The 21,890-nt window shown below is 41.8% G+C and overlaps 2 protein-coding genes across 2 annotated transcripts in view; one reads left to right on the top strand and one right to left on the bottom strand.

The window, feature by feature from the left end:
- The window catches only part of sra1 (steroid receptor RNA activator 1), a gene marked incomplete at its 3' end in the record, with an annotated part of 71,248 nt that overhangs the window by 43,514 nt on the left and 5,844 nt on the right, over positions 1 to 21,890 (top strand). The gene's annotated exons all lie outside the window — the stretch shown is intronic.
- On the bottom strand, positions 165 to 17,100 carry LOC308378045 (platelet-derived growth factor receptor beta-like). Its single transcript, XM_080854849.1, has 23 exons — positions 16,735 to 17,100; positions 12,992 to 13,063; positions 12,440 to 12,727; positions 11,623 to 11,880; positions 11,351 to 11,481; positions 11,047 to 11,212; positions 10,637 to 10,820; positions 10,402 to 10,517; positions 9,731 to 9,851; positions 9,220 to 9,431; positions 8,947 to 9,041; positions 8,258 to 8,390; positions 7,994 to 8,098; positions 7,756 to 7,866; positions 7,338 to 7,500; positions 6,911 to 7,059; positions 6,084 to 6,193; positions 5,588 to 5,710; positions 4,907 to 5,018; positions 4,362 to 4,461; positions 3,927 to 4,032; positions 3,571 to 3,803; positions 165 to 1,553 (listed from the first exon to the last, which is right to left on the bottom strand). Exons 2-23 carry the CDS (start codon positions 13,032 to 13,034, stop codon positions 1,265 to 1,267), a joined length of 3,348 nt encoding a protein of 1,115 aa, XP_080710975.1. The 5' UTR covers positions 13,035 to 13,063; positions 16,735 to 17,100; the 3' UTR covers positions 165 to 1,264.

Raw genomic sequence — 21,890 nt, 5'->3', positions numbered from 1 at the left:
TTTTACATTTTTGTAAACCAAAGTTAATGCAAAAAGTACAAATGAATATACTTGTTTTTTCCTGAGTAAATATATTTATTGTTCACTCATTATGCCGTCTTTGTATTTTGGAATAAAAATATACAGTAATATACATCTATACATTTTAATGAGAGTTGTAAAGAAACACGTAACAAGTGACTACATATTACAGAAGTTACATTATAAATATATTTTTGTTTAACTGATTGATAAGACTTAAGACCCCAAGCAGTAGGATTATGCCACTGAAAGCCTTGTAGTACCATGTCAAATTTGGTCAAAACTTCCAAAGAAAATTATATCCTAAACAATAACAGTATTAAATCAAGTGTATATAAGTTGAACATTTATATATAACAATATGTTGCCTTTGCATAAAGCAGAGCACTGAAATATCCATTCTGTTAGCCATTACATTTGGACCAGTGTAATACCTCACTTAAGATACTTGAGCAAGATACTACTTAAAACTAAGTCTTTGTGCATTTCCCCCCCAGCACACTTCCCAATTACTCACAAACTGTAAGTAGTAAGTACACGTCTATCCTATGCAGGTATTTCCTCCACATTCATGAGGTACCAAACGTAATTACAACTCAGATTTCTAAAGTGCACAATTTACAAATAACTCTGAGCGGACACATCAACAAAACGCTGCGGAACTAAAGCACTGTATTAGCTGCTGGTGGTCAGAATAAGTCATCGTTTTTATTCCAACAAACGACATTAAAATACTGAATCCTCTAAATATGAATATACTTTGCAGCATTACTGTCTATGTAAAGATAGCAGGCTAAATCCAAGAGCCTCCAGGGTCACTTGGGTTCTCGGTAAAAACATTGTCAAGGTAGTAGTACTCTGTAAAGGTATTTACCAGCTGCAGCTGTAAGACCGATGTGGATCTCATACAGCTACAGATTACCTGAAAGGACACAAAGTACCAGCACCTCATCTGGTGAGTTACTGCAAATATTCATTCATACGTGTTTACATAAAAAGCACATATTAATCCTGAAAAATATTATGCCCGTATATGAGTGCAATAACATCAGGTTACTGATTTTTTTTGTTTGACTGTGTATGGTATAGTTTGAATGTGCTGCATATATCACATACAACAACAGATCAAGGGGCAGAGACCCATATTCCAAAGCACCTTGACATCTTCCATATGAAACACATGCATTTCCCTTATTTCTCATACACAACCTTTCACTGAATCAGCACAATTACTCCCAAGACGTTACAGAAAACTTTCTTCAATTTCTGGTGTGCAAGTAGCTTCCTCCTGTTGCCCCTCTTCTTGCCCCGGGCTCGCTGACTCCTCAGGAGCGTCAGGAGGAAGCAGGCAGGGTTCCTCAATTCGTTCTTCATCTTGAAGTTCTAGTTCGGGCGAGGGAACTTGCTCCTCTTCTGGAACGGTTGCGTTCTCATGGCTGGCTGGCTCCTCTGGGGCTGGGCATACCTCCACAACAATTGCCTCGGGCAAACCCACAGACGCTGTGCTTGTGTTGTCCTCGGGGCTCTGGGGACTGGTGACGGAGAGGGCATATTGAGACAAATGGGCCAAATGAAGATGGCCAGCAATGGCTGTCAATTCAGACCACCAAATGTGTTTTAAGTATCCACTTAGTAAACATTTGAACACTCACTATCAACAAGAACATTTCCTCTGAGCCAATAGAACACGCAGAACTTCGCCTCCTGTCTACTTAATCGCTATGACATTATGAATCAGACACAGTAAACAAACAATGGCCTTCTGGGACATTTGGGATGAATAATTCTATGACATATTTATACAGCCGCGGAAAAAATTAAGAGACCACTTCAAAATTATCAGTTTCTCTGGTTTTACTATTTATTGGTATGTGTTAAAGTAAAATGTACATTTTAGTTTTATTCTATAACCTACTGGCAACATTCCTACCAAATTTCAAATAAAAATATTGTCATTTAGATCATTTATTTGCAGAAAAATGACAATTGGTCAAAATAGCAAAAAAGATGCAGTGTCTTCAGATCTCGAATAATGCAAAGAAAACAAGCTCATATTCATTTTTAAACTACACAATACTAATGCTTTAACTTAGGAAGAGTTCAGAAATCAATATTTGGTGGAATAACCTTGATTTAAAATCACAACTTTCATGTGTCTTGGCATGCTCTCCACCAGTCTTTCACATTGCCATTGGGTGACTTTATGCTACTCCTGGCCCAAGAATTCAAGCAGCTCGGCTTCTTTTCATGGCTTGTGACCATCCATCTTCCTCTTGATCACATTTCAGAGTTTTTTTTATGGGATTCAGGTCTCGAAATTGGGCTGGCCATGACAGGGTCCTGATCTGGTGATACTCCATCCACACCTTTACTGGCCTGGCTGTGTGGCATGGAGCATTGCCCTGCTGGAAAAAACACTTCTCAGAGTTGGGGAACATTGTCAGAGCAAAAGGAAGCAAGTTTTTCTTCCGGGACAACGTTGTACTTTGCCTGGCTGAGGTTTGTAAAAGACCATAAGGATTGAACCAAAGCCGACTGGAGGGTCTCCTAGTTCGTCTTCTCTGATGAGTCCAATTTTCAGCTTTGCCCAACACATGGTCGTCTGATGGTTAGACGGAGACCTGGAGAGGCCTACAAGCCACAGAGTCTTGCACCTAGTGTGAAATTGGACTCATCAGAGAAGACGAACTAGGAGACCCTCCAGTCGGCTTTGGTTCAATCCTTATGGTCTTTTACAAACCTCAGCCAGGCAAAGTACAACGTTGTCCCGGAAGAAAAACTTGCTTCCTTTTGCTCTGACAATGTTCCCCAACTCTGAGAAGTGTTTTTTCCAGCAGGGCAATGCTCCATGCCACACAGCCAGGCCAGTAAAGGTGTGGATGGAGTATCACCAGATCAGGACCCTGTCATGGCCAGCCCAATTTCGAGACCTGAATCCCATAAAAAAAACTCTGAAATGTGATCAAGAGGAAGATGGATGGTCACAAGCCATGAAAAGAAGCCGAGCTGCTTGAATTCTTGCGCCAGGAGTAGCATAAAGTCACCCAACGGCAATGTGAAAGACTGGTGGAGAGCATGCCAAGACACATGAAAGTTTTGATTTTAAATCAAGGTTATTCCACCAAATATTGATTTCTGAACTCTTCCTTAGTTACAGCATTAGTATTGTGTAGTTTAAAAATGAATATGAGCTTGTTTTCTTTGCATTATTCGAGATCTGAAGACACTGCATCTTTTTTGCTATTTTGACCAATTGTCATTTTTCTGCAAATAAATGATCTAAATGACAATATTTTTATTTGAAATTTGGTAGGAATGTTGCCAGTAGGTTATAGAATAAAACTAAAATGTACATTTTACTTTAACACATACCAATAAATAGTAAAACCAGAGAAACTGATAATTTTGAAGTGGTCTCTTAATTTTTTCCGCGGCTGTATATGCACTTACAACTGCACCCCTCTAAAAACAAGTTAAGGTACTCTTACTCTTAAAGCAATGTGAATAGACATTATCCAAGAGAGTGCCGCTGTCTTTGCAACGCATTACCTTGAGGTGCTTAGCGTGGCAGTATCGTCCAGTTCACAGGCTGCTATGGTGTTGATGTCTGGGATAGGGACGATGTATTCACTGAAGGTATCACTACCAGCCGGGGTCATCTCTTCCCCACTCCCCACAAGTTCTGGAGCATCTGCGGAGTTTGCGTCAGGCTGTGCCGGTCTTCTGCGCATCACAGCAGGGTGGTCGCTCTTGAAGAAGTTTTCGTTCACCTGGTAGTACTTCTGCAACATCATTTTACATACACTTTGCATTAATCAAAAAAGGACATTTGCGATGTGATTTGCAATTTAATTCAAACATAAAAGTGTTGTGCGTTGCTTTGAACAGGGTGTTGCACTGCTTACCTTCTTATAGCTGTCAGTTAACATGCTTCCCAAAGAATGTCCCAGAAGAGAGAATGGGGGTCTTTTTTCGAACTTCTCATCCCAGCACTTGCACATAATCTCATATCTGTTAAATAAAGTTCTCCCTCATTGATAAAGAACAGACCATTTTCAATAAATGTTATTTGTTTCCATGTAAGAGGAAATGCCTTGTACGAATGATGACTGACACTGCCTGTAAATTATTTTGTCTTTACGAGCTCAACGCCCACTGTAATAACGCAAAGAGAAAGTGTAATGAATATTTTTTCTGACAGGAAAGCCTAAGATGACAACATTCAAGACAATATTTAGCATTAAGCTTTATTGATTGTGAAAGGTTGCTGTGTGCAGAATACTGGAAAAAAACAAAAGTCTTTTGCAGTGTTAACCTAACAAGCAGGTATTGGGACTTACATTTCATCAGTAGCATGTGTGGGTCGGGGCATTCTGTAGCCTTTCTTTAAGGCATTGTAGAACTGTTCATTCATCGGGATGTCAGGGTAAGGTGTTCCTCCTTCAGGTTACAGGAAACACAACATAACATCATGGACAAATGATATGTGTCCATTTCTTTAACAAACCAAGCTTTGCTATGAAAAACAGTTATGAGAATTAAAAAGTAAGATGTGAGAAACAGAAGTGAGAACTTTGAGAACTTTAAATAATGCAGAAATTGAGAGCATGTAGTCAAACATTCCGAGCATGTTAAAGGAAGTGCAAACAACACCTTGTTGGGCTCGCTTAATGCATATCTTTGCTGTGTGAGTAGCAAAGTTCCTCACATCTATTTGTCTATCAAAGTGTTAAAACAGTTTATTTTTGCACACCAGACTGACATGATACAGTTACAATGTCACACTACACACACATCAGACAAAAAAAGAAATGACTGAAGATGACTCTAGCCATGCTATTTTTATGACAGCACAGGCCTGTATAAAAGTCTTTTTTTTACTTGCCTAGGGTGAAGATTTCCCATAACAGAATGCCAAAAGACCAAACGTCGCTCATGGCAGTGTAAAAGTTCTGGAATATACTCTCGGGTGCCATCCACTTCAGGGGCAGGAACGTCTGCAAGCCACAAAGAAACCAGGAACACAATTACTCCTCTAAGCACAGAATGCAAACAAAGGGTCAAGGCAGTCTTTATCCTTATCCAGTCACTATAGTGGAACAACCATAGCGGCAGGAGTAATTCCACCCAGAAGTCCAGGGTGTAGTTTCACATCCCCCTCATCCATAACCTCAATCACCAAACCCTAGAAACCTCAGTGGAGAGGGAATATGTTGGCCAGACCTCTTTAATCTCACCACATCTCTGGCAGAAGCAGTCCCAAAACGTAGCCATTTAAATGCGTCATAACAGTCCCGCAGAAATACCACCATGCGTGTACTACTCTATTTAGATTCCAGAAATGTTCAGAATTATATAACAGCATAACAAACGAAAAAAAGGCTCACAACAACAAGGATGAGCTGGTGTCATTTGTAACCGGCTTCAATACTGGTTGAATTTTTTTTTCACCCAAATATAAATGTTGCTGAGTAATCGTTGAGTAATCTTTAAACTAGTACTACTGAGGATTAATTTTTTTGGGAAAGGTGAAGCCATCTGTCCACTGCTGGGATTATGGACTCACGTTGCCTTTTGAGATGTAGTTGGAATCATTCATGACGTCTCTTGCAAGCCCAAAGTCACAGATCTTCACAAGCTTCCCTTCGCATATAAGCACATTCCTGGCAGCAAGGTCACGGTGAACACACTGCACACACACACACACACACACAGACACACACACAAACACACACAGACACACACACACACACACACACACACACACACACACACACACACACACACACACACACACACACACACACACACACACACACACACACACACAGGCATATAAACAACACTGTCAAAGACAACCCACTTTCATGACAGAAAGTATTTGATATACATCACCATTCAATTTATTTCCTTGATTATACTGGATATACTATACATTTGACTCAAGCTCTATACTGGATATACTATACATTTGACTCAAGATTGCTAAAACAAAAAAAAACTAAAAAAACAACAACTTGGCAAATGAAACTAGCTTGTGAGAAGAAAACAGTTCAGAGTACATTTTTCGATGCCAGGAATTCCATTCCTTTGGCCACTTGGAATCCAAAGCCCACAAGGTCCATGTAGCTGAGAATAGGAGAGTCACTGATTGCCAGAGACCTCTCTTGGCCTGAGCAAAAAAAAGATGAATACATTTTGATTAAACAAAAATAAATGTATTAATACAACCATAGATGTATTACGTAATCCATTTTTGACATACATATCTGTGGGGAACAAATTCTCTTGGCATCTACTGTGTCTCACAGCACTAACCACACTCCAAGTTCTTGTTATTATTTCTTTTCTTAACAAAGCAGCTTTGCAAATTACATGGTGTTCAAAAAATATAAATGACATTGATATTAAGAGCATTACAGATGCGTGTCCAAAAAATAACATATTTATGGTTCTCTTTTCACGTCAGCCAAGCTGTCTTTCAAAATTACACAGAGGAATATGGTCACCATCTGGCCAGTTTAAGTGTTGAAATTCACCCAACAACTTTAAGACACAGTAGGTTTGAGCTGCGGCTTTGTAGAGGCCCCTTCTTCCACACTGTTTAGCACCAACTGCATTGAGGTGTGGAAGGGGAAGTCTCATAAGGCTGTTCTCCAAATGCAAAGCCACATGTTGCTGTTTACACACTACTTCCAACCTACAGAAACTATTTTTACAAATGTCTTTCTTTTTGCATGTTTGTGAAGTCTGTTGGGCAACATTTGCACCATTTTCGTAGCTTTCCATCAGATCAAAGTTTTTTTCGGGGGACAATGATGATCAAATGCGAGTGGCATGAAATGATGATGAATGAATGCAATTGTACTCATGCACCTGTGTCATTTACCTTGTCCCTGGTAGTTTTCTTGTTGGTAGGGCGTTTCATAAACAGAAGGTTCAATTTCAGCATATTTGATAGTATCAGTCAGTTCTTGCATAGGCACATATTCCAATGAGTCCTCCTTGGCCATGTCCATGTACCCCCCATCAGACTCACTGCAAGAGAGACACAGGAGGTAGCAGAGGTGCTCAAAGGAGCATACAGCAGGAACTCCGCTTTTCACTACCAGTTCAGCCACGTAAATGCTCGTGACGAACATGCTTTTGTTTTGAGCACACTTTTAAGAAGTATGTAAAATACACTTAATATAGACAAACACCATCCTTAGAATGCTGGAGACACTGATGTACAGTAATATCATACTTTATATTTGACTCAGTCCACAAAAATCTGGTATTTATATAGAACATTAACATCATATAGTTTCTCATACATTTTGCCCTGAGTGATGCCTGCACTGTCTGCATTGTCCAGGCACATTTCAGTGTCCCTGCGGTTCTTGTCGGCGTAGTACTGTAGGAAGGTGTGCTTGTTACGGTGAAGGTAGTCCGTCAGGTCACCATAACGACAGTACTCAGTTATGAGGTAGATAGGACCTTGGATACGAATAAAAGAGGCATTATTTGAGATGCACATTTAGGACTTAGCACACTGGAAAGCCATAATTAATTATGCTGATATATAATAATTATATTATTATTACAACAGGCCACTGGCACATACTATTACACATATTTTTAATTTTCGTGAACTGTGAAAGAGAATACAAAATGTACTTTCATCAAAGGCTTTAAACTTTAAACTTAAAACTGAGTGCAGTGTGTACATGATTTGTGGTGGCTTGTGCCCACCTCGCTTTGTGCATGCCCCCAGCAGATTGACAATGTTAAGGTGGGGCCCCAAGTGACTCATAATCTTGAGTTCAGAAATCAGAGCCTGAGTCTCACTTCTCCTTGCAGTAGCTGCAAGTTTAACAAAACAAAAAAAACACAAAAAAACGGGAAGAGGGGTTGCCATCACTTTATGCAATTATGTGTCGTCAGAAAAACAATACGTAGATCACAGATGTATTAATAGCCTAACACTCACACTTCAGCATCTTCACTGCGACTTTAGTGGTGGACTGAGAGGGGCCCAGGCCATAGGCAGTGGCCTCAACCACCCTCCCAAAGGCCCCAGAGCCTAGAGTATGACCTGAAGGGACAAAGTATCGCATCATAATCAGACATCCAGTTTGCCAGTATAGAAGATCTAATTCATTCTTAGGCTCTTTCATCATGCATGATTTTCCAGGTTCACAGAGCACGTATTGATTGTGCAACCATGGGAAAAACCTGCATCCTGTGTCCTTACCCAAAACAAGGCTGTCACGAGGTACTTCCCAAACTGAATCATAAGGTAGAGCCATAGGGTCCATATATGTATACTCATGGCCATCTGAACTCACAGACTCAATCACCTTCCATCGGGTCTCATAGCGAGGTTTCTAAACAAAAGTATGTGCTGTTAGTCAGGTCCAGTGCTCAAAATGTAGTTCAGACTGGAAACTCTCAGAATTAGTAAATAAGATTTTATTAATGTAAGTACAAGGTAGTATGTTTTGTCATGGCGCCCTAGATCTGCTCAAGCTGCTGCTGCAAGTTAAAGCTGCAAAACTGCAACTGAAGCTGCATTAAATACAATTTACACTGTAAATTGCTGCCACAATAAATAAGACAAGCAGGAATTAACGAAAATCCCCCTTTAACTATAAGCAGATCTAGACAGGTGGAGCTGGGGAAAGGGAGGGAGCAAATAAGCAAATTCATAGCTCAAGAGCTGGGTGAATTTGGCCTGGAGACCGGAGGATTTAAACTAGCGCAGGCGTATGGGAGCAAAGGTGATTGGATAGGTTGCGTTGTCACTAATTAGGGGCGTCACTCCAATTTCCTGTATGAACTTGGTAATTTGTGATGATGGATGTCTGGCATGAGATATCATGGAACACCAGACGTGAAATCTATCATTGCTGCAGTCTATGTAGGATAAGGATGGATCATTACCTTTCTCCAAACAGCAATTAGGATGATGAGGAAGATGACTGCGATGACCACCAAGGCTAGCACAGCGGCCATCACGGCCACTTGAGAAGAAAGAGCTGCCGACACAGAGATGACAGCTGGGGTTACACGTATGTACAGCAGATAGAACAAAACATGTAGAGTCTAGACCAATTGTAGATCAATCACTTTTCATCTATTCACAAAGATATAACCAAGTTGGGTAAATGTTAAGCAAGGTTATATGTTAATGGAAGGTTGGCACAACAGACTTACAGTTGGACACTAGTTTGATGTCCCAGGCTCTGCGGCCCCTGTCGTTGCGTGCTTCACACCGCACTGAGGTGATGTCGTCCATGTGCCGGAAAGTCACGACGCTACGCACACGGCTCTTGCCACGGCCCACCACCTCGGTCACATTCGTCTGGATGTCAATGTTTTCAGGGTCGGGGACGAGAAGCTTCCAAGGGGTCGTTTTATTACTGCATCTACAGAGGATGTGATCAAACGTGGTTCAGTAACAACACAAAAGTGACCGCAGACAACAAACACATGCAACTTCATTGAAATGAATATTCCAGATGTTTTTAAAGCCAATACTCATACAACAGCTGGGAACATCTAAGTTTCATTTCTGTACAAATGCTGCGTGTATGAAACTGAGAGTCTGGCTTCAGCATCACCCAAAGCTGTTCACTGGTTACGTGCATGCTGTGCTGACCTCTAGAGGAGCACATTTGAATTTGACACATTCGCTTCCCATGCGACCCCAGTCTCCTGTGCTGACCTCTGTGAGCTCCGACAGCTGTACCAGTAGATGGACGGCGTGGGGACACCCTCGGCTGAACACAGCACCCCGTGGCCTTCGTCCATATGGATGTCTGACAGCTCTGTGATCTGAGGCGGAGCTGCAGCGAGGCAAAACACAGAGAGAGGGGGGGGGGGGGCTTTACTGTCAAGTCAAACGGATACTTTTTGTCTGTCACTGTAGATATTTATCAAGTATAAACAACAGTATCCACCAGTAAGAGCATTCATATTACAGCATTCATATTACAGCATTCATATAATAGCATCATTCATATTACAGCATTCATATTACAGCATCCATATTACAGCATTCATATTACAGCATTCATATTACAGCATTCATATAATAGCATCATTCATATTACAGCATTCATATTACAGCATTCATATAATAGCATCATTCATATTACAGCATTCATATTACATCATTTGCATTACAACATTGAAGGGCATGGTGGAACAGTGGAAGAGCTGGGTTAGATTCCCATCCACTGCAAGGTGACTCTGTAAGTTGCTTTGGGTAAAAGCGTCTGCTATATACCTTGACATTTCCTACGTACACCACGTGCAGATGGGATGTGTGCAATGTTCATACCATAGACATATAGAATCTTCTATACGTCTATGGTTCATACAGTCAAAGCTCACCCTTAACCTGCACGTCAAAGGTCACTTCCTTTGAATCATCCTCATTTGACACATGGATTTTGTAGAGGCCATTCTGCTCCATTCTGACCCTTACTAGAGTCAAAATGCTCACATAACTGCCCGGAGAAAAACCACAAACACATGGGAATCACTCTCTTTGTTCATTGTAAAGCCAACTCATTTATATCAATGTTGATTTCTGAACTGATCATCTGAGAGAGGGACATTAACTCACCTGGTGCCATGCACTTTCCTCGTGGCCACTGTCACAGAGTCGCTACTGAGAGTTTCGTTGTCTCTGGTCCAGCGCACCTTAGGAGCAGGGTACGCCTCGATGGGCACAACCAGCTCTACGTTCTCGTAAAGCTGGGCAGAGATGTTCACCGGAAGATCGGTGTCCAGTCGAACAAAGCCTCTCTCTGAAGAGACAGACCATTTCGGTTCAATAAATATGGCATAGATCAAGCTCAGCTACATTCCTCGCTGAAGTTCCTTCTCATATCATACATGTGCTGTATCTGTTTGTTATAATGTTTTAAGCATTCTCTCTGTATTACATTGTTTTATGTATACTTTAACATTATTCTTCTGACATGAATGCACAGCAAAAATTAATTATGTTTTCTGACTGGGGACAAAGCTCACGTAATACAGTGATGGTGATGTTGTCTACTGCTGAATGACCCTCCATAGTATCATTGACACGGCACACGTAGTTGCCGGAGTCCTGAAGTGTGGCATTGGCGATGTTTAGGCAGGAGCGCAGAGTGTCTCGACTTGGCAGAAAGTCCGTCAGTGGCTCAAGCGTTTTCTGTCAATTTTTGAGGGACACAGCGCAAGTTATGTAGCTCAGCTGTTCGCATCCAAAACGCTCAAACTCTGCAGTGTATTTTGCCATGAAACCCGTACAGACGTACTGAAATTATTGGCTAACATTATGTTCACCAACCTCCTCTCGAGGGTAGTCCCATTCAAAGAAAACAATCTCTGCCCCTTTCACCGTGCAGTTAACGGTCAGTGGCTCGCCTTCTTTCACAACGGTCTTCGAAGCAGTTATGAAGGCATCCATGCTTTGTGGAACTAGAAGCAATAAAACATGTAAGTGTATAAACACTGTAAGTGCTCTTTGTAGACGCAGGTGTGTCGCATATTCATGAATGTGCCTCACTGTCTGCTACTATGAAGCAACGCAACGGTATAGTACTTTACCAAACTACCGACCTACGATGCTGAAAACGTAGAACACCCGGGACTCCTTCTCTCGGCCATCCAGGACCCCTCTGCAGACGTAGGAGGTGTCGTTGAGGGCAGCAGTGAAGCCCTCGCTGGGCCTGTACCGTCCCTGGATGGGCGTCTGGCTGCTTTTCTCATACAGGGTCACATTGATGCGGGGATCCGTGACCACACAGGGGATGGTGCCTTCCTCGCCCTCCTTCATCACAAGGGATGAACCCGCGGAGACAAACCACACCTCTGGGTCTACGCAAGGAGGAGGTAAAGGCGGATTTCAGACCCTTGAACGTGGCCTCTGCCCTCATTTAGCATGTGACTGATTTCGATTTAGACAATGTTATGGGCTCTGACAACCTGAAATACATTTAGATCACTGCTTAAACACACAATAGCAAAAATAAAAGCAATATTGTATGAAATAGATTTCATGCAATAGATCTGCAGACATTGCAGTTTATCAATATTGCATGTCTATACAATATGTAACCATAAATATACACAAACAAACACACTCACTCACACACATATACAGATATGTATGTGTGTGTTTGTGTGTGTGTGTGTTTTTGTTTATTAATTTGGATCCCCATTAGCTTCCACAGAATGCTCGCTAGTCTCCCTGGGGTCCGTCGTGAGTATACATGGATATAAAACACAGTGATACATAGAAAAATACATCAAATTGTAGCATTCACGTGTCACAAAATATACATCAATCAATACGTGTGTGAGGAGCATTGTGCATGTGTGTTTGTCAGAAATATACTGTATATATACTTTTAATTTCCGTCTAGGTGTGAATTACCTGGCACAAACACAGAGATCTCCTTGGTTTCCCGTGCGGCGGGCTCCTCACACACATAGAGCCCTGTGTGCATCCACGTCACGTTGGTCAGCTGGAGGATGCTGGAGGTGCCCTGGTCATCTACGTCCAGTCCGTCCAGGGCCAGGTTAGAGTCGTGGGGCGTCATCCACGTCACCTCAGTCCAGCCGGAGCAGACCACCGTCAGGGAGGAGTTAGGGGCCAGAACGAACTCTGGGTTACTGGGGGTGGTTTCAAGGCTCCATCCCCCCGGGCAGAGCTGCAGTAACACTGATGATTGAAGAGGGAGAGAAAGAGGATTTTTACCTAAAAGATATCTGTGGTAAATGATGTTTATGTCGTTCTACTAAATCTAAGCAGCTCTGTTTTGCCAGGTGAGATTTGAAGTGTGGTCTCAAATTATGTATAGGTCTTCATTTGAACTTTAAGTTGCTTTTCAACAAGGGAAGAAGAGGCTGACGGCTGGTCACGCAATGCACCAGTGCAATTCATTGGAGCAGCATTTCTAGTCTTCCCTGGTCAAGCAGATCTTACCTGCAAAGAACACCCCAAAACCACTGTCCCAGCAGCTCCTCATAGTGCAGAGATGATTGGCAATGGATTGTCCTGTAACAACAAACTTTGCTGTCAACTTCATTGCTGCATTTGCAAAAACAATTTAAGAGTGTCTATGTCATCAATAAAAGCTATTGTAATGTTTCTTTTGGATGGTAAAGGCAAAGTGATCATGTTAAATGGGTTCGCAGTGGCCATGGCAACTGTCCTGTAGTAAGCACAACGTGCTCATGTGGGAGTTGTTTTGAATTCTTGACAACCAAAAAAATGGATGGACAAAAAAAGTGCAGACTTCGTGCGGTCATCCAGAATATTCTGTGGCCACCTTGCCGAGCTGCTCCCTCCCAGCTCCAGGGTTTTATGAGGCATTGGGCACCACACAGAGCCAGCGATAGGCCCTTTGAGTTATACCAAACTCTGTGTGTGATGTTTTTAAAGGGGGGGTGGGGGGGGGGGGGGGGTGAACAGAGAGAACCCCGGCTCTGGAAGCAATTAAACTTAGATCAAAGAACACAAAGCACAAAGACAGAGAGAGAGAGAGAGAGAGAGCGAGAGAGAGACAGAGAGAGAGAGAGAGAGAGAGAAAAGAAAACAGACAGGAAGATAGAGAGGTGCTCAAATAGCATTTGGTGTTTGGAGCATCCAAGACACTGACTGGCCGCCAAGACTCAACAGCATCTGGGTAAGAGTCGCCCCAGCTGGTGCTTCTCTCTGCATTCATAACACACATATTGAATTGCCTCTGACTCCTGCCTCTTGCCTCTAAAGTAGCTCCAAAACCTGAGGACAATGCGTGTGGACACTGGACACTACAGCCTGATATTCACTGCACACTGCTCATCTCCACTGCCTGATGAATAAGTAGACAGTAGAACTCAAGTTAGCAAGCCATTCAGTTTTGTGAATTTCAGAAAAGTAAATCTGTAAAAAAAATCTGTGGAAAAGGGAATCTTCTGACGACTTCTGTCCCAATGTGAAGACTTGTTATTTTCCCTACCTTTAGTTCAGGAGTACAACTTTGGCTCTGCATTCTTTGATTTCGCTGGAAAAAAGGGGGAGCTAGATGGCTCCTTTGAAACTGGTATAATCCAGCTTGGACAGCCAGCAGGGTACGGAGCCAAAGATGTCAGGGATGCCGTCCAGCGTTTTATGAAAAGCTCTAGAGCAGACGGGGCATTGGAGGGAGGACCTGCAGACAAAACCTCACCACCATCACTGCTGTGTGACCGGTTTGTAAATCTATGGGAGCTCCTGCCTCCTCACATAAAGTTTTTTTTACGAGAGAACAGTTGACATCCAAGCTTCAAACAAACGTGGTGCCAAGTGCGCCCATGTACATGGCATTTTCATTGGCAAACAACTCAGATAGATTCTATTCAGTTCAATTCAATCTTAAGAGCTCTACTTTACTGTAGGAAAGCAAACCGAGAATGTTAAGTTAGTTTGCCACATCTGATACCAAATAATTTGCTTATAGGGAGACTTTCAGTCTGCAAACAAAATGAGAGAAAACTCCAATGGCGCGACTCCACTTAAACTTTGGAATGAAGCAATACTGCAAAGGAACACTTAGTCATTCAGTACAGATTAAACGTTTAAGATGATTAAACATCATTTCCTGATTTGTCATAAAATACGAGGCATCTGCAACTAAAATGGTTCCCATAAATAACTTAAAAGTAAAAGAAAAACACACACATCCTGTCACAAAAATGTGACCGAGGATTAGCACAGTCCAAATAAAGCACTCTCTGTCAGGCAAATAACAAAAACAAACATTTGGGTTTGTTCTAAATATTGTGAAAGATTGTAAAGGACCAACATATTAATTCCAAGACATTCTCACAGGATATTGCTTTCATTTCTGGTGTGATGTTTTAGATGGGAAAACCCCTGCACTAGTTGAGGTTATCACAAGTTGAGGGATCTTGACAAATTGGCCAAATGGTATTCTTATGTGGGTGTATGAATGACTAACTATATTGAAGAGCAGAGCATTGACCTAGCATGCCCTGACACGCCAGCTTAAAGTAAGCAGAACTGTGCTATGCTACAGCTGTTGGAAAGGCCGACCCCAGACAGGCACCAGACAGGATGCTATCTTTTGATGATTCTGGCATATTCTTCACTACTTTGCGATGACTCAATAGGGACTTTTCAGAGCTTTGTTTTGCTTCACTCTGGATAAATTATGCCTGATAATGGCTTTCTCCATGTCTCCCCCAAAAGAGCTGCTGTCCTGAGGCTGAAGTCAACTCAGTTCCAGAACATTCCACAGTGACCAGGCTAGGTCACCATAGCGGCCTTGCATTCGCTCTGTGTATGGACGCAGGCAGCATCACTAACAAGTAGCACTCTGAAAAGATCAAATGAAAGTGATATAGACATTTAAAGCTTTGCTATATCCTCTTGGGGGCACATCGTCTACAATTTTCAATAATGAAAATGGACAAACCTGCTGAATAACAGCACAATCTTAAAAACTTAAAAATCTGCTGTTATGTAACTGTATACCAAACATAATTCCAATTCCATTCCTGTCACAGCCCCTGGTGTTTTTACTGGTCAGGCTCCACAGTTAACTGTGGTGGGGCCTTAAGGCGGGCATCTGTTTTTACAATCCAACGTAACTCACTTGAAGGCATTTTGGATGTGGTTTTCTACAAAAAAAAAGTCACAGGCTGGATAATCTATTTAATGGACTTGCCAGAAAGTCCTTGCTCTGAAAATAAAAACACAGGGAAGGACATATATGTATTTTGAATTCGTTCTTATTGACACGGCTCTCCAACTTCATTTCCACACAGACGCCCCTATGTCCTGTGCTGGAGAACCTGGATCTCTGTGTAAACACGGGGCAGCAGGAGACTGAGACGGCTGTGCTTCCAATCTGTTATTGCAATTAAATGATTCACTGGTCATGGCAGCGACCAGCAACCCCAGTGAGGAAGGCTGCCTCTTGCAAGCAATCACTCTTTTCTTTGAAAGCTCCATGTTTTAAATTTTCAGTCTATACAATGTCTACAATTCTGTGTGTGCGGTTGTGTGAACACTAGGAGAGAATACGTTTATTCATACATAAGAACATATTTATTTATTTATTTTTTAAGATTTGTTTTTGGCCTTTTATGCCTTTAATGGATAGAGTAGTGCTAAGAGTTGGACAGGAAATGATAGGGAGAAGTGGACAGGAGAAATGGCATCAGGTCGGATTCGATCCTGTGACCTCCTTGAGCTTCAAGCCCGAATGTGGTCAAGGCTACTGTGTGAGCTACATTGCCTCCCGATAAGAACACATTTTTAAGGTGTCTTGTTTTTGAAATTGAAGTGAAAGACAATTGATGGAGTACATTCACTTTATCGTCGCTGACAGAAGGACTCTTTATCTTGCAGACAGGACATTATGGTAGCCATTGTTTTGCATTCTTTGGTGAGTGCATTGGAGTAAATGGAAATTCCAGGAAATTCCTCAAAGGCGTACATGAGAACCAATTGACCATTGTAAACATATGATCACATAGCACTTAATGAAACAACATTTCTTTGCCTACATTACCAAAACACATCATTGACCAACATGAGAGATGGTATGGAGAAGAAAGAGAGAGAGAGAGAGAGAGAAAGAGAGAGAGAGAGAGAGAGAGAGAGAGAGAGAGAGAGAGAGAGAGAGAGAGAGAGAGAGAGAGAGAAAGAAACTACAGAGAAAATAAGATTCATCATACCTCTTACATGAAGCACATAAGATCCTCAGGGCTACCAAAAGGAGCTCTGCGACTGGTTTTAATGTCTTCCTGTTCACTGCAGGAACCGTCTGGAAATTTTAACAGTGTGAGGAATCACCAAAGCTCAGAATGTCCAAGGCAGCTCCCACAACTTCTCAAAGCGCCACAGTTCACAAAAGATGATAACCGCTGTCCTGTTTACATTGCCTTTTAGAACAGAGCTTCAATTTTTAGCAAACTAGCCATACACACTTCTTCAAAAACCACATCCAAATATGTCACAAACGGATTGATATATCTCAATTGATTGCAAGTCTCCTTTAAATCCCAGAAAGAAGATAACTTTGCCCCAGTTTGATGGGGAGAGTCAGACATATGTCTTTCTTTCAGGGTTTGCAGCTCTGCTGAAAAAGCTCTCTCTCACTCCCTCTTTCCCTCTTTCCCTCTCTCTCTCTCTCTCTCTCTCTCTCTCTCTCTCTCCTGCAGAGACTGGCTGCATCTGTTTTCAATCTTGGCTTCCCCCCTTATTTTTCCTCTCCCGACTCAGGATGTGAGTGGATGGCTAGAAAATTCATGGTGCTCGCCAGCAGCTGAGTTAGGGCTTTCTATTTATTTGTGGGATTTTTGGGGGCAGAAAGGGGCAGAAAGGGGAGGCTAGGGAAGGGGAGGATGAAGAAAGAGTAGGAGGGAAAGAAGCTAAGTAAGTGCGGCAGTGGAGGATATATAAAATATATCCGTTCTTCTCATTTGCAGACTGGTGAGGTATTGGTGGGAAAAAAGGCACATTTCTATGTCCATGTAACTAAATGTGTGCTGGGTCTGAGAATGTTGGAGATAATGTTTATCAGGGAATGTTGCACAGCACAGTTCACAGATCTGAACACAGAGGCTCAGTATGTGTTTTGCAAAGGAAAATACAGGCAAAATACCTACGCCTGTGACAGTCTCCATTGAATTTTACAAGCCCTCAAGGACCAATAATTAGAAAAAATATAATTTGTTATAATCTTAAACCATATGTACCTCCACAATAAATGAAAACTTCTCTTTGGTTGACACATTAATTATAGTCTTTGTTATGTCAATATTTCCCACAGAGGTTGAATCTTTCTGTGGCCTTGTTAGATGCATGTCTGTCAGTGCGGTTACATGTGTCCAGTTTTCATGCGTAGTCGGGTTTCAATCGAAGATCTATTTCATGTAACTCCCCAAATCTAGATTTCCTGTGTCCGACTGAAATCAGATTTACACCCCCAGATAAGTGATCGGATTTGGTTAGAAATCGGACAACGCGCGCTTGTAACTTTTGAAAGATTACAACTGGACAACAACAACTTTTGCGCATTAGCTGTAATGAAAAAACAGCGTCAACTATTGTAGTGGGATGCTTTCGGACAAGTACCGTGAGATAACGCAGTTAACCCCCCATGGATAGAGAAGTCGGGCTTTGGCCAAAATCGGGTTTATGCCATCATGTAAACGTATTGAGTGATGTGCTCTTTGTCTCTCTCTCTTTCTCTCTCTCTCTCTCTCTCTCTCTCTCTCTCCATCACACTCTCACTCTTAATATTATGAACACACCATATTTAGCAGTTATCTTTTTAGGCAGAAAACAAAATGGTGAATGTGGCCTGTGTGCACCTGTACCAGAAACTGTCAAATCAAACTCAGTGTGCACATGCAGCATTTGGCCATTTTCATTATATTTTTGTCTCTGGTCTACATTTAAAAAGATACAGAACTATCTAAAATCTAACACTGTGCCAAACCCTATGTTCAGATTTATCTGAAAAACCTGACTGGAAAAAAAATGAGATTTTACTATACTGTGTAAAGCGCAATCACATACAAATACTGTTCTTACAGTTTGAACAGGAATCTCCGCACAGACAAGCACAAGGTTTTCTGCAGGGTCATACTACATGCCTTTGATGAGCTGCCTAGTCATCATATCTGTCTCACTGTGGGACCCCTTAGAACATATGGCCCTGCGGAAGTGCATCAGTTCTACAGGAGGGAGCGTGTGTGTGTGTGTGTGTGTGTGTGTGTGTGTGTGTGTGTGTGTGTGTGTGTGTGTGTGTGTGTGTGTTTGTGTGTGTGTGTGTGTGTGTGTGTGTGTGTGTGTGTGTGTGTGTGTGTGTGTGTGTGTGTGTGTGTGTGTGTGTGTATGTGTGTGTGTTTGTCTGTGTGTGTGTGTGTGTGTGTGTGTGTGTGTGTGTGTGTGTGTGTGTGTGTGTGTGTGTGTGTGTGTGTGTGTGTGTGTGTGTGTGTGTGTGTGTGTGTGTGTGTATCTGACTGCCTGCTGTATGTTTATGGTATATGGGGTGATGAGTGATTCTGTTAGACGTAAACAAATGCAGACAAATGTAGTCTAACTAAAATAATTTAGCACTTTCAGTGTGTGAACACTAAAACCAATAAGAGGCAGATTTAAGCCCTTATTAGCACTGTAGTTTAGGCTACATTATGTGCGGTCTGTCACTAGAACTGCACATTAATTGATCAAATGTGAGAAAGGTTTAAAATGTTGCAAGGTTTAAAATGTTGCAAGCTATAATGGAGACCAACCACAATGAAAGGCATTTTCCAGTCAAATAAGGGGGAGGGGGAAGCTTGAAAAAGGAGAGTTTTCATGATTGTCAAGATTTCCATTGTGTCTCAGAGTGGATATGTTTGCAGTCTGCCATTCACACAGTACCCCTGTTTGATAAACCTACCTATAACAACTATTACTTATGATACAATACAGTATATTTCACCCTTCAAAAAGCAAATGTGTCTATACCTGTTTCTGCCACACGATGGCCACAGTGAGTCAGGCCACTGCTGATGGAAAAAAAAACTGAGACAAATATACAGTACCAATTCAGCCACTTCATCCCTGCTTATGTTCCAAATGCTATTATAATCTAAATGCATCTATCAAATGCCTAATTCAATGACACCTTAAACCATAATTTCATTAAAATAAAAACACAATTGTGTGAAAAGACGGTACAGCCTAACAAAACCTAAAGCTAGTAGGCCTATCTTGCAAAACAAACGCGTCAATGGATCTAGTGTATTATTACAAATAACATTACTAATCAAATGGCCTTGCTGTGGGTTATCCCAGGAATAACTCTTTCGGGTTTGGTTAAAATAGAACATGGTATCAGAGTATGTCGATTGCAAGGAGGTGCAGATTCATACCTTACAGTAAATGCTACTTCAGTCATGTCAACATGCTCTGTGTGGAGTTTGCATGTTCTCCCCGTGTTCACAATGGGTTTCCTCCCATAAGAACCCCAACAGAAAAGCATGCAAAAGAACAGAACACTTTCCTGTCCGCCCCTGACCAAGATGGACGGTTCACTTCACTTGGTCCCCGGGCGCTTAAAACCTGCCCACTGCTCCAGGGGGTCCTGGAGGGAGGACGGTCCAGGATGGGAAACTGCAGAGATCAAATTCACAGCGACCTCAGGCCTGCGTGTGCGTGTGTGTGTGTCCTGTGTCGCCTCCATAAATGCACGTGTGAGTTGCAGTGTGTGCCCATAAAATCTGACAATTATTATTATTATTATGCTCACAGTGAAAGGGACAAATAGGCCAAACCTAAGACTAGGCTACGCGTCTGGTGATGCTGCTTGAGCTGCTACAATCGTTTAGCCATTCACACCTGAATGCGAAATTGCTTATATCAACGTGATATTTCAGCATTTGTGATAAAAAGGCAAGGGCATCGTTTCCAAACATACGAGTAGACTAGACAGGAATTTTAGGCATACCTTGATAATCTTATGCAACCAAAGCTCTGGGCCCGCAGTTCAATGTTCAGCAGCGGCCTTGACGTATATGAGTGGAGGGAAGCGTTCTCGACACGTAAAGTGCAGGTTAAGCTACTTGTGCACAATGTTATGCCATAACAATCCAATGTAGGCAGCCGTTAACACTTTCCGTTGCTGACCTTATTTTTGGTGAAATGCCATAGAACATTATAAAATGCAAATTAATTGAACGACTACTAGGAATTGAATCATTTTGATATTCCTTCCCATTCGCATTTGCCTGTGGACGTTTTGAGGGATTTACGTATTGTCCCAAAGTTAGCTGTGAGGTCCAAGTCATAGACCCTGATGTATTTTATTAGAGAATCCCTATCCACTACAACTCCACTCCACCTACCGCTGACCCATTCCAACAGCCGCCAAATATATTGTTGGTTGTTAGAGGAACCCGTTGCCCACCCATAAAGGGACGGTAGCCTTTAAGTCAGTGAAAAAAAAAAAAGAAAAAAAAAATACGAACTGGTACATTCATCGAAACTAATATCCAAATTCTTCTTTGGTCGACCAGGATCGCCAAAACCATTAAAAGGCTAAATTTAGAGTCATGGAATAAATTACTCAGAATTATCATTCTATATCACAGCCCACATTAAACACGTTTTGATTGTCTGTGGCAGCTTGTAACAATCATACAGTTGGCACACTTGTAAGTAGGACTTAGAAAGTAGAAATCTGATTGCTTGGTTTGATGCCCAGACTTTGCCAATGTATCATGTTCTACAGTATGAAGATGTTATATGAGAGAAATGAAAACGTGACAACGTGAAAGTATAATATAAAATAACAGCTTACGCTCCAAGCTATTGCATGTGATGTCATGGATTGGGATATGGGGCAGGTTGAATGGGTTAGGATGTGGGACAAGCACTTGGAGCACAAGATGCTTAAAAGCAAATACAAAAATAATCGAGATTATCTTTTGTTGGTACGAAGTCACACAGGGCCTCTTTAAATGAAAAAATGCATTACTTTTTTTCTCTTGCTCGGATTTACGGTATTTAAAGGCCGGTCTTGCGGCCAAACGTTCCTCACCAATCCCTAGAGAAGCGCATTCTCCTCAAGATAATTTCAATGTTCTCTAGTATGTGTCTGATGAACGTTTTGCGACTGTCAGCAGTCTAGTGACATGGTGGCATAAGTTGGAAGTACAGGATGCGGTTAGGGAATTCCTTGGTCCTAATACTAACCTGCCAAAATGTTCCTGACCCTTTTAACAGGCTTACATGCTATATAAACTAAACTCCCTATGTTTTGTTGCTGACAATAAAAACAAATGTTGGTGGTGTTGTTGAGGTTTTGTATACCAAACAATATTCTCCGTGCTCAACA

Source organism: Sprattus sprattus (genome assembly GCF_963457725.1).
Source record: "Sprattus sprattus genome assembly, chromosome: 1".
Classification (NCBI taxonomy): domain Eukaryota; kingdom Metazoa; phylum Chordata; class Actinopteri; order Clupeiformes; family Clupeidae; genus Sprattus; species Sprattus sprattus.
This window is presented reverse-complemented; position numbering and strand designations above follow the sequence as displayed.

What these genes read in the sequence shown, in the direction of transcription:
- LOC308378045 (XM_080854849.1), bottom strand. Translation starts at nt 13,034, where the DNA reads ATGAGGAGCTGCTGGGACAGTGGTTTTGGGGTGTTCTTTGCAG. An exon ending in AGGAAAGTGCATGGCACCAG is followed by an intron (nt 10,518 to 10,636) that starts GTGAGTTAATGT and finishes TTCTCCGGGCAG; the next exon opens with TTATGTGAGCATTTTGACTC. An exon ending in TCGTGACAGCCTTGTTTTGG is followed by an intron (nt 8,099 to 8,257) that starts GTAAGGACACAG and finishes TTGTCCCTTCAG; the next exon opens with GTCATACTCTAGGCTCTGGG.